Source organism: Pseudomyrmex gracilis, unplaced genomic scaffold, assembly GCF_002006095.1.
Source record: "Pseudomyrmex gracilis isolate BER0280 unplaced genomic scaffold, ASM200609v1 scaffold_192, whole genome shotgun sequence".
Lineage (NCBI taxonomy): Eukaryota > Metazoa > Arthropoda > Insecta > Hymenoptera > Formicidae > Pseudomyrmex > Pseudomyrmex gracilis.
In genome coordinates, this window is record NW_018020776.1 from 223,928 (window position 1) to 243,175 (window position 19,248).

The 19,248-nt window shown below is 39.4% G+C and overlaps 4 protein-coding genes across 6 annotated transcripts; 2 read left to right on the plus strand and 2 right to left on the minus strand.

The window, feature by feature from the left end:
• Positions 1-205: 205 nt before the first annotated feature.
• Positions 206-5,553, plus strand: LOC109858200 (protein virilizer). Its single transcript, XM_020435239.1, has 5 exons — positions 206-480; positions 628-740; positions 878-1,244; positions 1,381-5,020; positions 5,153-5,553. The coding sequence occupies exons 1-5, from the start codon at positions 427-429 to the stop codon at positions 5,446-5,448; spliced, it is 4,470 nt and encodes a 1,489-aa protein (XP_020290828.1). The 5' UTR covers positions 206-426; the 3' UTR covers positions 5,449-5,553.
• LOC109858201 (pentatricopeptide repeat-containing protein 1, mitochondrial) lies at positions 5,470-7,800 on the minus strand. The gene is made up of 4 exons (XM_020435240.1): positions 7,610-7,800; positions 6,224-7,473; positions 5,816-6,121; positions 5,470-5,674 (listed from the first exon to the last, which is right to left on the minus strand). Exons 1-4 carry the CDS (start codon positions 7,698-7,700, stop codon positions 5,564-5,566), a joined length of 1,758 nt encoding a protein of 585 aa, XP_020290829.1. The 5' UTR covers positions 7,701-7,800; the 3' UTR covers positions 5,470-5,563.
• Positions 7,801-8,370: 570 nt separating this feature from the next.
• Positions 8,371-15,024, plus strand: LOC109858202 (histone deacetylase 6). Of its 3 annotated transcripts, none has more exons than XM_020435241.1 (19): positions 8,371-8,633; positions 9,094-9,258; positions 9,341-9,754; positions 9,868-9,965; positions 10,087-10,260; positions 10,334-10,526; positions 10,613-10,672; positions 10,980-11,069; positions 11,173-11,279; positions 11,374-11,517; positions 11,641-11,747; positions 11,867-12,036; positions 12,179-12,519; positions 12,621-12,816; positions 12,914-13,043; positions 13,358-13,927; positions 14,020-14,177; positions 14,276-14,563; positions 14,715-15,024. In XM_020435241.1, exons 1-19 carry the CDS (start codon positions 8,631-8,633, stop codon positions 14,805-14,807), a joined length of 3,501 nt encoding a protein of 1,166 aa, XP_020290830.1. In that variant the 5' UTR covers positions 8,371-8,630; the 3' UTR covers positions 14,808-15,024. The 3 variants fall into 3 exon arrangements, with proteins under 3 accessions (XP_020290830.1, XP_020290831.1, XP_020290832.1); XM_020435242.1 differs by lacking the exon at positions 10,613-10,672 and adding an exon at positions 10,741-10,800; XM_020435243.1 differs by lacking the exon at positions 8,371-8,633 and adding an exon at positions 8,799-8,898.
• A 937-nt stretch (positions 15,025-15,961) lies between these two features.
• LOC109858193 (GPI mannosyltransferase 4) lies at positions 15,962-18,768 on the minus strand. The gene is made up of 5 exons (XM_020435224.1): positions 18,557-18,768; positions 18,293-18,464; positions 17,809-18,209; positions 17,177-17,715; positions 15,962-17,094 (listed from the first exon to the last, which is right to left on the minus strand). The coding sequence occupies exons 1-5, from the start codon at positions 18,572-18,574 to the stop codon at positions 16,173-16,175; spliced, it is 2,052 nt and encodes a 683-aa protein (XP_020290813.1). The 5' UTR covers positions 18,575-18,768; the 3' UTR covers positions 15,962-16,172.
• Between the last annotated feature and the right edge of the window lie 480 nt (positions 18,769-19,248).

Genomic DNA, 19,248 nt, shown 5'->3' on the forward strand with positions numbered 1-19,248 from the left:
TTCACCCCCCACCCCTCCAAATCTAAACGGAGAATTTCCAACGCAACTGACGACTTTCTCTTGACTAATCGAAACACGTGTTTTCTGGTGATTTTATTTTTATCTCCAGAAAACGAAGTTTTTCCATTAGAGATATAACGCCTGTGTTGAAATGTAAATTCTCCTTTAATTGTTTTTTTCTTTTACGTACGTTGTTTATCCACGGTGAAGAGAGTTATTAGGTTAAGTTTAAGAATTTACACCCCCGTGTCGGGTACACAGAAATTATCCGATCACTTGTAATGTGAATAATCTCTTACGTTTGTAACTTTTGTATATTAAAAAAAACTAGTGTTAAACTTGTATTAAAATCTCTACAAGTGCGCAAAAAATGTCTGAGGACAGATTCGATTTGACGCTGATATAAACGCAATATAATTTGTCAACATGGATAATATCGAATTGTTGTTTTTCGACACTTTTTCCCACGATATCTCGGAGGTCTGTGTGATTTAATTAAAACACATTTTTTTTTTTTTATACACATTCTGAAATTTGTTTTCTCTTGTTTTGTTTTTTTTTTTTTTTTAACGCAAACACTTGTTGTCCTATAAAAATAAAAAAAAAATGCGCCTTATCTCCCTGCAGGAATTGAACTTGGATCTGGTTCAGTTTCCCAAACCTGTTTATATTAGCGAGGTGAGAATAATTCCATTGGGTGCACGGGTCCAAGCTGACTTTCCAGGAGGAGTGCGACTTGGGTAATAATAAACAACCTATTCATCTCTTTGACGCTTAACTGATTGTCTAGTTATTTCTTCACTTGTGAGAAACATTAATACATAGGAATAAAAAAACTCTTTTTTAAGAATTGCGAGATGAATTGTTGTTCTTGCAGCGCAACCAATCCTTCTCAATTTGAGATTCAGTTTTTTGTGAACGACCTCAGCAAACCTGGTGCCTCTACTTTTGAATTTTTGGGCGGTTTAGAATACAAACAGAATATTCACATTCAATTGGAATGCGAACGAAAACAGATACCAACTGACGGATTGGTACTGAGAGGATGGTATACTACCATCACATTGGCAGTGTATGGCACTTTAACCAAATCACTGAATAATCCTCCCCAAGAAGATAGTTCTGCGGCAGGATCTACCACTTGTGTTGCCTCGGTTGAAGAAAATTCTTCAAGCACAGCTCAGGTTTCTTCCGAGCAACAGTCTGACTGGTACTATGAAAATCAGCATCAGACAAATTCAACGGTAAGAAAATGCTTGATGTTGTTATACAATGGCAATAGTAATATTCTCTTGAGAAAAACTTTTTGAATGAATAGAAATATGTAAAAAAACATTATTCAAACACACTTAAGATTGCTTAATCACAAATGATCAACAGGAAACATGTGTGACCACAACTCCGCCACCACCGGCTCAACCGATCCACGTGGTGGAACCTACCAGGCCACCGATATCAGAGACAGGAAAAGTAGAACCGGGACAGTGGGAAGAAGAGACACCCAATACGGACGAAAAATCGACGAAACGACCGTCGTCTCCTCCTCCTACGGAATCTCTGATCTCCCTGAGTCCCGAGTCCATCTCTGCCGAAGAGGAAGAAACGGAGCAGCAAGAGACTGGAGAGCCAGAAACCGGCGAGCCCTTCGAGCCCATATTGTCCGATGAAGATATAATAGCTGACGATGTTCCGTCCGCAACTGAATTTGAATGCGAAATTTCACAGATCGACGAGGCTTATACAATAATGCTGCCTGATTTGTTGTGTTTGGAAAAGCTGGAAAACTTGGAAGACGCTTGCGTGAACTATGAAAGTCTGCTGAAGATCAGAGAAATTCTTCAATCCTTGTCCAAGTCGGTATCTCATTTCCACAACGCGTCCGGTCAGGAAAAGGAAACGTTCGTTCACAATTGCGAGCATTTGTGTGCTATATTGGGTCCCTTTGATACTAACGTGAACGATGTCGATAACTTGACCGATGTCATCAATGCCGGTTTGGACATGGAACTCGCTAGGGCTCAGCCACAACCCGCATATAAAGTTCGTCACGTAAAGGTTGGTGTTCGTTTAGCAGAAGCTCTCTGTCGTTTGTCAACTGGACCGGAGATTTTGCTGAAGGTCGAGGCCCCGTCCAAATTGTTGTCTTTGTGTATGCGCGAAAATGTGGCACTGCCTGTGAAACTCTCCGCTCTGCGAGCTCTGGATGCTGCGTTGATCAGTCCGATAATAGTGCAAGAATTTCTGAACCCAAGAAACAATTTGTATAGAAACGCATTGATGATGTTGGATACGGCGAAGTTGGCCAGACTCAAATACGCTCTCAGCTCTCTTCTTCGCAAAGTTCACATATACGAATATCTCGAAAAGATCGAGAATATCGACGAATTTGGTATAACGGAGCTGATAAACGCTTACAAGTGTGCTCCGACGCTGATGGCGCAGCCTAAGCGTCAGTTGCCGGCTTGTGCGCAGATGGAAATCGAGCGAGAACACAGTCGCAATCCTCGAGCTCATTTGATTGCTTATTTCGAACATCACAAGCTAACCCATCATCTTCTGCTTACATTATCTTCGCCCAATTGCGACCTGAAGGTGATTAAATTGATTCGTCGTTTTCTCTTGCATCTTTCCGACACGAGGGAAGGCTTGTTTTATCTACTAAAAGACACCGAAGTGATTCGGCTGATGTTAAAAGTCTTAAAATACGAAATGCCAGGCGCCGGTCGCATCCTGGCGTGGCGTCTTCAAGTCGCCCAGTGTGTGATTCATTTGAAACAGAAAAGTTCCGACTGGATGATCCTAAAGAGACTGCACTCCTTTCTCGTTTTTCCCGACGGTTTGCGGGCCATTCTCACGGTTCTACCTCTAGGCGATTTCATAGACATTCTGATTCCTTTTCTGTCGGATTCAAATCTGTGCGAGTTCGCCGCCGAAGTGATATCCGCCATTGTCCGTTATTCCAACAGAGTCGAGATTCTTCAGAATCGCGCCGAACTGATACTGGAAAAAGCGCGCGAACACGCTGTTCTCAGAGACGTGACATCGTATTTGACCACCGCGGCTCAGCCTTCTCATTGGGACTACAATGACGTATCATTACTGGTGGAGACTATCAGAAAGAGCGCGGAGAAGGCCGCGTCGCTTCCTGGCCAACTGATAACCGCCTGCAGAATCTTGCACTACTTGATCTTTCCGTCGAGCAACGACGTAGATCCTTTGGAGCCATATGTGGAGCTCAAATATAGTAACGCTCTAACCCAACTCTTTGCCGCGGACGGTCTCGCTGCTCTAGTCGCCGTAATGGCAAGTGTGTCCGAGTTCTACGAACAACCGTTTCTTCATCGCGCAGCACTTACGGGTCGCAGAGGCATGGCATTGGTAGCTTTGCTGCTCCCGTGCGTAAGACTGACCAGAGCGCTGCTCGAGAGACTTGTTAAGTGCATGTCAACCGACTTCAAGAATTTGACGGTCGTTGTACCGTTGCTCGGAGTTTATTCTCTGATCGAAGCCATTCCATCAAACCCGATGGTGCGAACCCTGTCCGAGGAAATCGTAGGAACGCTGCTGGTGTTCACTCATGCGGTCGATTCCGATGGTTCTGGGAACGTGGCAAAATCACTGTGGACACAAATGCTGGGCGAAGTCTTGAAAATGGTCTCCCTCCGTCCGTGTAACTTTATGCCGGGTTTGAAGCTTTTGTCCCGTTTGCTACCGTCTGTCTTGACGCCTGTCTTAACCGCCACTGAAGATACTACTAGGATTTTAGGTCTAAGGAAGCTCTGGTCGGCGCATCTTCAAGCTCAAGCCGCGAATCTCACTGAGACTCTTCGGTTACTCTGTGCCAGTTGGAATGGAGATGTTCTACTTCTTTTATCAACAGTCTGCAAACAGTTGAGCGATTTGGCAGCGCCTACAGCTCTTTTAGTTGGAAGATGTCTTCTAGATGGTATTCTAGCAGCGACTCCTCTAGAAAACAACGTTCCTATTCTCGCTCTAGTCAGCGATTTGGTCAGACATGCTCCAATGAAGGCTACTTTACTGACCTTGACTAGTCCTGCGTCCAGAGCGCAGGTGAAATCTGATCAGAAGTACCCGCCGGTCATAGAGATGATGTGCTCTACCTTGAAAAGCAGCAGCAACATTCAGGTGCAATACGAAATCCTCAGAATCTTTGAAACTCTGTGCGATCGTAATCTCAGTCTGGTGTTGCAAGAAGACAATGAACCTTTCGAAAAAAAACTAACACACTCAGTACCTAGTAAAGAACCTCTTCTGTCTATCCTCGCGACTCTTATTGAAATTTTGGCGACCAGTACGAAATTTCAATTAGATGTGATAGAAAGTACGCTGCACATCTTATTATCTCTCAATAGTCACAACTACGGTCTTTATCATGTGAAAAGCTGTCTGGAGAATAATCCTGATGCGTTGCGCTCGTTGCTGGATCACGTGTCGACCTTAGAAGAGCCGGACACGAATTCCGTCGTGCGTTTGACGGTTACTTTCTTGGAGAATCTGATCGCGTCGGATTCAGAACGGAGATCTTTGCATCTGCGCACGCAGCAGTTGGCGTCTTTGATCTCTTGGGAAAAGAACAATCATCATCCTCTGGAGAAGTTGAAGTGTGCGGACGAGCTGGTAGAAACTTTGAAACTCGCTGAGGATAAAGAGGAGAAGGAACCTATTCCGGAAATGTTAGAGCCTCTTTTACCAGCTCCGGAAGTTTTACTGAATCAATTCTCGCAACGATGTCCCAGTACGATTAGCAACAGTCCGACGCGACTCGGAAAATTTTCGTTCGCCAATCAGACGCCAGCTGAAAACACGGTGGACTTTTTGGCGCTTGCTGCTGAATTGCTACCTACCGATTTCAATTTATTAGCGGAGGCGCAGAATTTGTGCTCAAAAACACCTCCCGATGACACCACTCAACCTTTACAATCGAAATCTCAGAACGAAGATCAGGAAAATAGAACAGAGAAACAGACCTCTCCGATTGCTAAACCGAAACAATCGTTTGGTAAGATTCAAAAATTTATATATAGTGTAAAGTTTTTCTTATATGCTTTATCTTTTATATTCTCTTATTCGACAATTTTATAATTTTCTTTTATATTTATATATATATAAATTTTTTTTGTTCTTTTTATAGTGACACCAGTACGCGGTCGGACACAGTTTGCTAATTCGTTACGAGGAGGCCCGGGAGTAGGTGGAGGAGTGGGCAGAGGAGCTGATCCATTTCGCTCGAGGCCGCCGAACACTTCTAGACCACCGTCGCTCCATGTAGACGAGTTTGTGGCGTTAGAGACTTGCGGAGCACAACCAACAGGCCCAACCGGATACAACAAACTTAGCAATCGCGGAACTTGTCCGCCGCGTCCCATCAACAGCGGAGCGAGAAGTCGACCTTGGGCACAAGAAACCCGTCCCCCGTATCTTCGCTGATTCATCATCTCTCCGTTTGATTCTTTTCGTTTAATATATATGTACATATTTAGAAACATATCAATAGAGTTAATAACAAGTCGAATTATCTTGAAAAATTTCCAAGAGCAATATTTTATTTTACAAACGACTTTTGTTCTCTCATCTTTTGCCATTTAAGATAATCTTCTTCAAATTTCTTCGCATTCTCTTCCAAACGTTTTTTCTTCTTGTGCTTGTGTTTATTCTGCAAATTAATGTTTTTTTTATATACGTATTTAACATTGTGTACAGAAAACTTGATGTTTGTGAATTTTTGATTAAATGTGAAAAAAGAAAGTTCACTTTTTTTAATAACAGTCGTGAAAAAAAAAAAACTCAACGTTACCTTGGTCACTTCCATTCTTGGTATTTCTCTCGAAAATTCTTTCAGGTCTTTGATCGCTTGTTCGTTCGGTTTTATTTTGTTCTCCATCATGTAATTCATTACAAACAACAAGTATTCGAAATCTCTTTTGTGACAAGCCGTGTTAATGAGCGTGCCCACGATTACAGAATTGGGTTTGTAACCGAAAGCTTCCAATCCTTCAAGAAACTCTTTGGCCTCGTGATATTTTTGACAACCAAGTGCCAAGACCCCAAACGTCATCACATTTGGCGTTAGGTTTTTCTGTTCTGCCATACTTATCACCTCCTAGATTTATATCAGAGTTTACAGAGAGAGAGAGAGAGTGTGTTGTATATAAAATTTATAATATTCTTGAACTACGAATTCAGATAAATCTCTAATACTCACTTTTGCGGCTTTGTAATCGTGACGCATGCTGCGTCTTTTGATGAGCATATTACAAAAGTCAATGTCCAGTTCAATACCTTTATCGTTCGCGGTTTTAACGAGCAAATTTTCCGCGGCCGTTGAAGCGGGAATCAAATCGAGAAGCAGCGTAACAGTTTTGGCGTCAGGCGCGACGCCGTCCTTATTCATTCGAGCCAAAAATCCATCCAAACCACCGAAGAGGATCAACCGATTGTTAACCGGTATGTCGTTCAAGCTTAACGATGATTCTTCTTCCTTCGTGCTCTGATCGTTACGCTTCAAACTGTTTTCCTTTGTTTTCGGCATTGGCAACAACGTGCTCAAAAAAGGTGGAGATGCCAGTAAATCCGGTCTTTCTCCGTCCTTGAGCAAGATTTTCGTTTGATCGGCTCCCGTGACGAGTACGTCGTCAAGTCTCAAATCTCCAAAATTAGTGTCTCTCATTGATCTAAGAAGAAGATTGTAAGTTCTCACGCTCGGTTTAACATTTTTCAGACGCATCAAATGCCACACAATTAGAGCGTGACGCAGACCGGCTTTTTTGTCGGAAATCGCGGCGTGAAACAAGGAATTGTACGTGATCTCTTCGATCGGAATACGTTTGTCCCTCATCTCGTCCGCCAATTGAAACGCTTCCAAAATCTGATTGTGCCAACTGTACGCCTTTATCATCACGTTGTAATGCGTTTGGTTAAGCGGAAACTGTTGTTCGTAGAGCAACTGTCGCAACTTGTTCAAATATTCGAGAGCTACCTCGCTGTCTTCGCAAAAAGCGCAAGCGTTCAACAAACTGACAAAAGTTGGCGAGTTCGGTTGCAATTGATGCTTTTTCGCTGTGACAAACAGCTTGTAGCACTTCTTTATGTCACCCTGCATGGCAAAAGCGCGCAATATAAGATTGTACATGTACATAGTGGGTTTGTCACGATTTTCCTTCATCAAATCAAACACTTTCAGAGCCGAGTTCGGATCCTTCTTGGATATGTGTGATTTGATCATCTTAGCGTATTGGCCTGGACTAGGTTTCAGTCGACGAGGAACAGTTCCTTCGCTATCTTGAAATTTCTCCTCTTCTTCCTCCTGTTCGTCCATTTCAAAGTGCTCGAACTTCCTGCCGGAAATATCACCAAAAATATTTGCACTTCTCGGAAGTTTCTCCGTGCAGAACCCACTGACCAGAGATTGAAGCCTGACTTGACTGGGCTGAGAGTGCTCGCCCACATTCTTGGCTGTACAAAACAAAGCATAGAATAGAGTTTCAAGTTTTTTAAAAATATATATCTCACAAAAAAAAGATAAGAAAAAAAAGGTTTCTTATTGCTATATATAAATTATTTATTACGCATTGTTTATAAACAAACTTACACTGTCTCCTAGGTGCATGTTGATTAATTTCACTGAGACATCCCACGATGTTTTTTAATTTGATTGTCGTTCTAAGTTTCTGACACAACATTTTTTGACCAACAAATCTAGAGTTTGAAAACTAATAACTTTAATTCACATTCTTTCAGGTTGAGTTTGTTTGGTTTGGTGCGCTTGTGGCTCTTGGACCTATAACGGTTAGTCCATACGCCAATCTAAAGGTTGAGTTTGTGAAACAGACATCTATGGGTGCGTTCAGACAACTCAACGGTTGAGAGATCATCACTTATGATAGGACTATTCTTCAAAATTTGATTCGGTTCCAAAAGTATGATCCTCCAATCAGAAGTGATTAATCTCTCAACCGTTGTGCAACTGTTGAGGTTGTCTGAAACGCACCCAATGTCCACAGTTGTTGGCTTTTCAGCAATCCACCAATCTCGCAAGTAACGCTATTCTTATTTCGCCCGCTCTTCTTCACCAATGAGGGCGATGTCCCATTGTGCGGAACCAGCTCGACCAATCGTAACCACAGAAAAAGCGAAGGAAAGAAAACGGAATGGCTATGATTGGTCGAGCTGGTTCCGCACATTTCCGTTCCGCTATAGATTTCCGCTCAATGGGACATCGCCCTGAGCAGTAAAATTCTCTTCTTAAAATGAACGCATTGTAGAGGGTCTCATGAGATCTCGCCTTCAAAACTTTATAGGAACATTTTGATCATAGTGACAGAATTGTCGGTTGATTTTTCCCCATAGCTGTCATTTTATGATACACCGTTGTTTTCTGACCAGAAGTAAACACGGGAGTGTTAAAATAGATATAAACAAATAGAAAAAACAATGTAAAACAATTTAAAAAGTGTTTCGGTCTTTGATTTCGGCAGAAAGATCTAATTGAAAGAACCAAAAAAATACATGTGTGTATCATATTGGATCAATTGTAATAGAAATCAATGTTTATCTGTGCCCACTTACACGTGAACGTTTTGAGATATTTGAATTCTTAGTAAACTGTACAAATGGTAAGATAAGAGAATTATTATTAAAAATAATAATTATATATAGGGAAGATATATATACATCTATATAGTGTTTCCTTATCACTAGCTTTTGAAGACAAACAGATAACGTGCGTGAGAGAAATGGCAGGGATATATGCCTATAAAAGGACAGGTTGTCTGTCCACCATCTACATTTAACATTAGCACTTCTTGTTGTTTTTAAGATCTATATATCGCGTTGTTGCAGAAAAATCACCTTTATGACATTTGTGTTCTAACATAACTCGTGAGAGATTTTTTTTTTTTAGGTTTTCTTTAATAGTTTCTAGAGTAAACTCTTGGTTTTTCATAAAATTTTGCTCTATTGTATGTTGCAATAAAATATTTGTTGTACCATATTTTACAAGTGTAAAGAATGTAATCTTTTCTAATCAGGATTTTCTCATGTACATACATATTAAAATTATTCTAATTCTTGCAGACTGAATCTATAGTAAAATCAGATTTGTTTAGTGCTGCCAAACAGTTGGTGGAAAGTGAAATTGATCTGATAAAGATAATTGAGAGCTCTAAAAAGTGCAAAAAATCTGATACAAATACACTTGTAGATATGAAAAAAACAAAGAAGTCTGGAAAATCAACGAAAGTTTGTATAAAAACATTTAATTCTATTGAAAAATCAAACACATGTTTGAGATCAAAACCGAATAATTATTGACTTTCTGTAGGTTCGCCCTTGGCTGTTGGCTGCCAAGCAAGAAGCGGCACAGCGTAAGCTATTGGATAAAAAATCCAACAACAGTTTTGTACGAGATATATATCAGAGAGCGATTGATGCTTACACAATGGTGCGAAAGAAGACGGGTCTTGTGTTCGACCGAAACATGGCGGAGCACGAATGTCTCTGGGATCAAAATTATCCCGAATGCCCAGCCAGATTTACACAGGTGTTGCAAAGATGCGAAGAATTGGGTTTGGTGAAAAGATGCAAGATTATCGAGTCGAGATCGGCTACGGAGAGTGAAATTTTGACGAAGCATACTCAAAAGCAAATTGATATCCTCAAGGCAACGCACGGTTGTGTAGATATTGAAAACTTGGAATTGTTGTCTTCTAGATACGACGCTATTTTTATTCATCCAGTACGTGCGAGGAGATAAGACTCGTTTTTAAAAATTTCAAACATTGAGCGCGTGTTAAATGAAATCGTGTTATAAAATCGTTACTATCTATAAATTTTTTGTATTTATTGCAGTCTACGTATAAATTGTCTTTGTTAGCTGCTGGCTCAACGATCAATTTGGTTGAAAGTATTTGTAAAGGCGATGTGCAAAATGGCATGGCTATTGTCAGGTGAGTTGAAAATATGTGAGTGAAAATAAAAAAAACAAATATTTGTTTTTATTTCAAATTTAAATATTATTACATATAAACAATTTTATAATTTTAATATTGAAATGATTCGGTTTTGTAGACCACCAGGTCATCATGCAATGAAATCAGAATACTGTGGTTATTGTTTTTTTAACAACGTAGCACTTGCGGCAGAAAAGGTTCTTTGTTCGAATCTGGCGAGTAGAATTTTAATTGTGGATTGGGACGTTCATCACGGACAGGCAACGCAACAAATGTTTTACAACGACCCACGGTATGCGATATCCTCTCTCCGTTTTTTTTTGCATTGTTGGTAAAATATTGACAAATACTTGAATTGTTCGCAGTGTGGTTTACTTTTCGATACATCGCTACGAGCACGGTGAGTTCTGGCCCAATCTGAGAGAATCTGATTTTCATTACGTCGGTGAGGATCTGGGAGAGGGTTACAATTTCAATATACCCTTGAATAAAACCGGCATGACCAATGCCGATTACGTTGCGATTTTCCAACAAGTTTTATTGCCGATGGCTTACGAAGTACGTGGTATTTATAAAACCAAAACGCTGATCATTTAACTGACACAATTTATCTCTTAATCAGCAGTATATTGACATTATTATAGTTTCAACCGGATCTGGTAATAGTGTCAGCTGGTTACGACGCAGCTCTGGGTTGTCCAGAGGTAAATTTGCACATGGTTACAATTTTCATTTAAGTTTTCTTTTTTTTTTTTTTTGGTTCTCTTCCCAGTTTTGTCCAGACCTCGTCCTAGTTTCTGCTGGATTTGATTCGGCCGTCGGCGACGAGAAGGTTAAAATCAATTGTTTGATCTCGCGTATGTAAATTAATATATAACGCGTGTTTGAAGAAATATCTCCTTGCATATTTGATAAATTCCCGCCCGACATTCTCTTTACTTTTTTACATTCTATTAAATCCCAATAGAAACAATAAAAAAAAAAGTAACGTTTTATGATTTTAATCTATAGGGTGAAATGCTTGTAACTCCAGCGTGTTATGCACATTTGTTATCATCGTTGTTGAGTTTGGCAGCCGGAAGAGTCGCTGTAATTTTGGAGGTAAAAAAAAAAAAATTATTTCCATATATAATATTTTTTTTTATTTCAATATTTTTGCACAACGTGACGTGACTGACAAAACATTGTTACGTTGATATTGCAGGGTGGTTATTGCTTGAAATCTTTAGCGGAGGGTGCAGCTTTGACTTTGAGAACTTTGTTGGGCGATCCATGTCCCATCTTGCAAAGTCTAGAATTGCCATCGTCAAGGTAAATTGTAAAAAACGTGTTAACTATTTTTTTGTTTTGTTTCATTATTTACACAAATATTGTTGCTCACGAAGCGCTCTTTGCTTGTGTTTAGCATACGCGATACTATTCTGAACGTAATTTACGCGCACAAACCATATTGGAAATGTTATCAGTATCAAGACACGTACAGCATCAACAGCATAACGCATGACAAAGAAGAGATTACTAATCGACATGTGGTCAGGGTTACGTACAAGTAAGAAATTTCAAAAGTGTCTTAACGTCTGTAATAATTTAAATTATACACACATGTAATTTGTACATATCTGTGTGTGTATGTATTTTATTATAACTTTATTAAATGTCTCGCGCATTCCAGGAGCAATGAGATCAAACTCGACAAGTACGAAACACGAAATTGTTATCCCGTAAAAACCAAAGAAGCTGCGGATATCATCGAGAAACAGTTGAACGAATTGATACAATGTAAAATATTATTCAATTATTGTCGTGCTATTTTGTTTTACCGAGCGTTTTTCCGCTTAATCGTATTATTATTTCATAAAAGAAAGATATTTGCATGCTGAAGTTGAGCTCTTTTGCAGTTACGAATTTGTACAAAGCACCTCACAAAGTGTGTGTTGTTTATGACGAACGAATGCACAAGCATTGCGACATATCCGACAATAGTCATCCAGAGAAACCGTCCCGTATTGCTGGTATTTATAAGAATCATGAGGAAAATGGTTTGCTAGATCGATGTTACATGCTACAAGTAAGATGATATGATGATAATGACTATTTGATTAATTTAAACTATAAATTATATATGTATATATCTATTATTTTTACAGCTTATATAATATAAATTATTACACGCGCAAATAATTTATTAATCTCTTTATTTTATCGCAAAGGGAAAAAGTGCGACAATAGAAGAGTTATGTTTGGCTCATTCCAAGCAACATGTTGACAGTATCAAAAGGACATCTGGTTTGAAACTCAAAGAATTACAAAAACAAGCTTCCGATTATAATTCTGTTTATCTGAACAACGAGACGTGGTCGAGCGCTTGCGTGTCCGCTGGTTCTCTATTGCAAGTGGTGAACGCGGTTTTAAGCGGGAAAAGTCAATCTGGCGTGGCAATCGTTAGACCACCGGGACACCACGCCGAAGAGGATATCGCGTGTGGATTTTGTATTTTCAATAACGTCGCGGTTGCCGCAAGATACGCTATACAATTTTATCACTTAAAGAGGTAAATATAAATGTTTTGCCCGATTTTTGACAGTAGCGAATCAACTCACGAGGAGAGTAAATAAGGTTTGCAAGATAATATAATATGTGTTTTACACACAGGGTGTTGATAGTAGATTGGGACGTGCATCACGGAAACGGAACGCAGTCAATTTTCGAGGAAGATCCCAAAGTTCTTTACATGTCTGTACATCGTTACGATAACGGAAGCTTTTTCCCAAATTCAAAGTCTGCTAACTACACGAGCGTTGGTTTAAAAGCGGGTGAGGGATTTAATGTAAACATACCCTGGAACAAGGTAATTATACAAGAATGACATCAACGTTTGATACGCTCGACTCAAAATCCATATCTGCTTTATCTGCTATTGTTTTTAATCATTTGTATTATTGCAGAAAGGAATGGGAGATGCTGAATATATAGCGGCTTTTCAACAAGTTGTGATGCCCATTGCTTATCAGTTTAATCCGGAATTGGTTCTGATTTCTGCCGGATTCGATGCTTGCGTGGGCGATCCACTCGGAGGTAATTTGTAGTTTAGTTTATATTAATAAAATATATAGACATATAAAATTCTCTTACCCGTTTTAGCAGTAAGGAATCAAATTTATGACTGTCGATAGGCGTTAACATTTCTTTCTGCTAAAACGGGAAAGAATACAGAATAATAATTTTTTAAATTCTTGAATTTTAACTAAGGTGAGAGATATAATGTCGGTTGTGGTGGCGCGAATTTACATGACGCTTTACGGCGTTGCGCTTTACCCGTAGCAGAAAATATGCAATTTGACGCCAGACAGAGTAATCCGTAGATAAAAATGTTGAATTAAAATTCTCAGGTTGTCTCGTAAGCCCAGAGATCTATGCTCATTTGACTCACTGGCTCTCGTCTCTGGCCAATGGCCGTATAATTCTCAGCCTCGAAGGAGGCTACAATATCAATTCAATCTCGCACGCGATGACCATGTGTACCAAAGCTCTTCTGGGCGATCCCTTGCCGATGCTGGATCCCGGTCTGATTCCCTGCACCAGCGCGATAAATTCCATCAACAATGTTCTGAAGACTCACAAAAGATTTTGGCCAAATTTGCAATACTGCATGTCGTTGCCAAAAGAGAGAGCCAACTTCCTAAGACCGTCGTTGCTTCAGACCGTCTCTTCGAAATTCGAGAACTCTTTCATGCCGAAGCAAACGGAATCGAAGATTGCGTTGGAGGGAATAGAAAGTGAGAAATTGGATTTGAACTTGGCGATCGATAAAAATTACTTGAGTCAGGTGACGGACGAGGAAATATTGAAATTGACGAACGAAGTGGAGAATATAAAAATTAAGAACCTCGACTTGAACAGCAAAACAAACGAGACGAGAAAAAAACCAAAACAAACAACTGAAGCAAAAAGTGTAGAAGGTAATTATTAAACATATTCACGATGTAATTTATTATAGTTCTTGTAATTTGTATCTAATCGAGAGATCTCCGTTAAAATGACTTTTTCCCAGTTTCACAAGCTATACAACAATGTGTGAAGGAAACAAAGCAGTCGCAAAATCAACAAGAAAATTCTGGAGTGTCTGAAGATAACGAAGATAACGCGGCAGCCTTACCTCGTGATACGCGAGATATGACTCTGCAAGAATACCTGTCCGATAACATTCAGGTGAAATTTTTGCGCAATATATGTCATTTTCATGGGAATATATAATAAACGTTACCTCGTGCAAAATAAATAAGCGACAATGCTCTTCAATTCTTTAGGCTCTAACGGCGGGAGAGATGTTCGCGGTAATACCTTTGCTTGATTGTCCGCACGTGGACACAGTCAACGACGTTCCTCCAAATGGAATCGACGTTGCTTCACCTTGCGCGGAGTGCGGCAGCACCGCAGAAAATTGGATATGTCTGCAGTGTTACACTGTACATTGTGCTCGTTATGTTAATCAGCACGCGATGCAACATGCGGAGGAACACGAGCATCCGATAGCGCTCAGTTTCACCGACATATCCGTCTGGTGCTATGGTTGTGAATCCTACATTAATCATCCCGTAAGTATCTTTGCTGAAACAGTTTTTTAAGATATCCTTTTTTTTTTTTAAGAAAAGAATACATAACAAGATGTGATATACGATAACAAGAACTTGAAATTAAGATTGCTTGTTAAATTATTGTGACGTTGCTGATTACTCACATTTTTAGCGCTTATATCCGGCAAGAAATGCGGCTTATCAAAGCAAATTCAATGAAGAACTTGTCTGGACTTATGGCGAAAGCAATACAAACATATCTTAGTTTGATATAAAAAGTCTACTAAGTTTAATTCGCTAAATTCACTAAATTCATTTGTTTTAAGATTTATACATAGAAATTATTTGTTCTTCTCACTCTGTTTGTTTTTTTGGATTTTGAGACAAAAAGATAAATCAGTTCACAAGTTCGAGGATATTTTTTTCTCATTATTACAAAAACAACAACTGGCTTCTTCTTAGGTTTTTTCTTTCGTTATATAATCAAAAATATTTAACTTAATAATTTTATTAAAATTTTTTACCGGTACACGGCATTGTGTTGTGTATTATATTTTTATATATATATAAATTTTATATACTCAAAAGTCCTCTTCTTAAAAGAATAGATCTCGGTTTATTTATCGCTCGACGAGTGGCGATTTCTTCTAGTATAAGAGACGCAATGAACAAAACTCGAGACAATTCTTTCACATAGGACACAGAGAGTGCGAGATAATAAAATTACCCACTACTAAAGCTAATAAGCGTAGATAGATATAACACTTATAAAAATAAAAAAAGTTTAAATTTCAATTGACTCACACAAATTTTCACTTACATTTTCAATATAAAACATAGATATATACTGTGGACTACACAATATATGGATTTATCACATGTATATATAGTGCAATTTTTAAAAATCAATAGAATATTTTAAAGTATATACATTCGAATCAATCTCTTGATATGTAAAATTAATCAATTTTTTTTTTTTCAAATCTAGAAGAGATTTTGATTGCTTTCTTTTATGATGTGAAGCGAGAAAGAAAAAATTAAGGCATTGTTTTGCACATTTGCTGTAATATACATAACATAAAATATATTTAAAACAGTTTTAAAAAAAAACTACCTCTTGTCAAAAAGAGCTAGATAAACGATTGAAAATAAAGATGTGAAATTTGTACTTGTACCATCTGCCAATTTACTCCACGAATCCTCGAGCAATCAACTCTTTTTTAATATAATCCTTTAAATTCTTTCCTATGTACACATTTACACGTTTTTTAAATAAAACTATTAATAAGTTAACAAGTTAATTTAAAGTTTTTTTCCCGTATTTTGACTAGTCTTTTAAAATGTTATTATTATTAACGCAAATGTTTATGCTGTAATAAATTATAAAGACATATAGAGAAATATATTGCATCTTGAAAAGTGAATTATTTTTAAATTTAATTATATGTTTTTTTAATGCTCGTTGAATGTTCAAATAAAAAGATAGGAAAAGGGCAATAACGAGCTAACTCCTGACGTTCGGGTAAAATTCTTTTTTAAAATCCTCGAATTAACAACAGGTGTTAGCTCGTTGTTGCCTCTTTTTCTTATTTTTTTATTTTTAAATTTGTTTTTTTTTTTTAATTTTATGTTAATGTTTATTCACTGTGCCCAGTCTCGCTTTAGGCTTGATATATTCGATCTTTAATAGCAGCAATTGCATTTGTTTGAGGTATTCTTCATAAAACTCTTTGATAATCATGACAAAACTGGTGAAGATATCGTCGAAGCGCAAATATGGCAAACTTATCAGTCTATCGAGAGTCTTTAAACGCGGCAATCTCTCTACGGAAATGTGCGGATAAAAGCCTTTAACCACATGAAACTTGAACGAATTCGGTCTATCGTTCCACAGTTTCTCAAACTCGCTCATCGCGGAAGCCGGCAACGCGTAGTACAATCTGTAGGGAATCCTTTTGACGTCGAACTTCTCTTCGCAGTTCCTAATCTTCCAGATGATATTGTCAAACACTCGCGGCAGACGCTCGGAACCCTGCTCGTACAGGTGAAAGTCCTGCGTCAGCATATACTTGTGATTGCTGCTGCTGCGATAAACTCTGTGGGTGTTGCGCAGCTGTAGCAGCGCCGTGGGCAACGAGTAACTGTACGAAGTGTACAAGTGTATGTGCGTGAGATGCGGTTTGGCTCTGAGCTCCGCCGCTATGTGAGACGTCAACGGAAAAATTCCACCTTGATGCGCGAAACCGTAGAACAGAGTCAGCATTAGATTGCTGACGTACCAGAGCACCAATTTTCTGGGTTTGCGGTTCCGTGGTTCTGCGGAAGCGCATGGTTTGCCATCGTCGGTGAATCGGCGGACGATGTCCATATTGGGAACCTGATTAAGTTCGGGCGCGTAGAGAAATACTAGCGGGAAAAGCGCCGGTATTATGAAACGAGGTTCCTGATGAGGAAAAACAGACAATAAGACGATCGGCGTGATAAACGCGGACGTCATCAATCCCACGATGCTTTGCAAGCGTGGCAAGTGCAGCCACTGTGCCTTCAGTGCACTAAAAAAAAAACAAGAACAAATAACTGTTAGTTCACCATGTGAGAAGAAATCGTTAAGTTAAATCAATTAATATCGCTTACTTGTAAATCATTTTCACGAACGTTATCAATCCAACAATTCCGATGACGCTGAACAACAACGGGACATTCACCAACAAATGCAATAAACGCGGATGCAGTCCGTGGGTTTCCAGATTCTTCATGTTCGCGTTGTACTTGAGAAAATTAACCGGCGTGACCACAAAGTTGTTCATTCCGATCTCTAGTTTGCCGATCTCGCCCATCGTTAAATAAGCGTAATAGAAACTATCGGCCAGAATGAAAAACATCATGGCCGGTAGACCGCAGATAACAAAGACGAACATTCTGATGTGGAAATCTTTGAATCCGACGCTTTTCGAACCCATACCTCTTTGTAGCCAAAAGAAAATCGGAGCGATCGCGAACGCAACGAAAGTCGGCCTGTTGAATATCCCAACTATTGTCAGGGTGGCCAGCCAGAAGCAGTGGTTTAACGAATGCGAGGGAAGCAGTGCCTTGAGTTTGTAATATTTGACTCGCTCCACTCCGGTTGTCGCTTTGTTGTATTTTGTTGAGAGATAATCGCTGTGAAGCACCACCTGATGCAACACATACAAGAAAGTTGTAAAAACAACAGTATTAAAATATAATAATAGCGCGGGTTTTTTAATTAACATTAACAAGTAGCTTACTTTCTCCGAATGCGCCATACACTTGGATGTGAAATACAACAGCGCGGCGGTCAGCACCAGCTCGACGGAATTCGATAACGTATGAGTTGCGTAAACGAGCATGACGTAGGAACTCGCATAAGTGACAAGTCTGACTCTGTAATTCTGTCCGTATATACAACAGATTTTGTAAAGAAAATAATCGGATAGAAATGAGAGCGCGCACATGAAGAATCGCGGAAATATCACGAAGAAATACGGACGTCGCAGTGAAAGTCCGAAGAAGTGAAATGTGTACGGAGACAGTCTCTTGAGGATGGCATAAGGCAGACCCACGATAACTTGAGGAAATAACGCGGTACGTATGGGAGCTGTGGCATTGAATTCCCACGGTTTGTAGACGTCAATGTCGAAATGATCTCCTAAACGTAAAGAAAACACAGAATGATAAAAAAAATTGGATAAACGTATGCGTAACGGATGTAGCAAAAAAACTGTGGCTAACCGGAGATCACTTCTATGGACTGGAAAAATTCGTCGGGATGAATGTAGCCCGTTTGCGGAGCAAGTGTCAGAATTATTCTCAACGCGGCCAGTATCCAGTAGAGACCGATCTTGCGCCTCACAGGTGCCGCAGGCTGATATCCGTCAATGGACTTGCGATATTCGTTCTTGTACTAGGTAAGTGCAAGTAAATAGAATATATTAAAAAGAAAAAAAAAGAAACATGCGTCTTCACATTGCAAACAATTGAGAAACAAAATGTTACCTCGAGTGACATTTTCATTCGATTCAATTAACTTCAAGAGTAATTTCATCTCAAGAAGAAGGTTCTTTTTTTAACATTTTTTCTTAGACATCACATTGCTTTGTAAATTTATTTATTAAATATCCACAAAAGTGGACGTAGGGACTCTGTCTAGCGGAACGCGACGACTGCACACTTCCAGGCGTAGGCGGCACAAATTTCAATCCGGTTTGAATCCGTGCTGTGTAATCGACACACGTCGATTCAAGCGACTCCGATGATAGCCGACGGAATCGGGAAACTATAATAGGTCCGTTCTTTTTCCATACTTGAGTTGTCTGAACGCACCCAATGTCGAGTGAAAAAATGGGTGCGTTCAGACAACTCAACGGTTGAGAGATCATCACTTATGATAGGACTATTCTTCAAAATCTGCCGCGGTTCCAAAAGTATGATCCAATCAGAAGTGATTATCTCTCAACCCTTGTGCAACTGTTGAGTTGTCTGAACGCACCCAATATAAACTCTGAACTAGTAGTAGCCAGGTTCAGGTAAAAAGAACAGACCTATAGACTGCGAACTAGTGCAGCAAAATTATGGAAAAAAGAACAGACCTCGTATAACGCAGAGGTCGCTCTGGTCGAAAGAACGCTGGCCTGTGATTGGTTGATTTTCTTAAGCCTATGTCACACTACGGATATTAGATTAGAAAT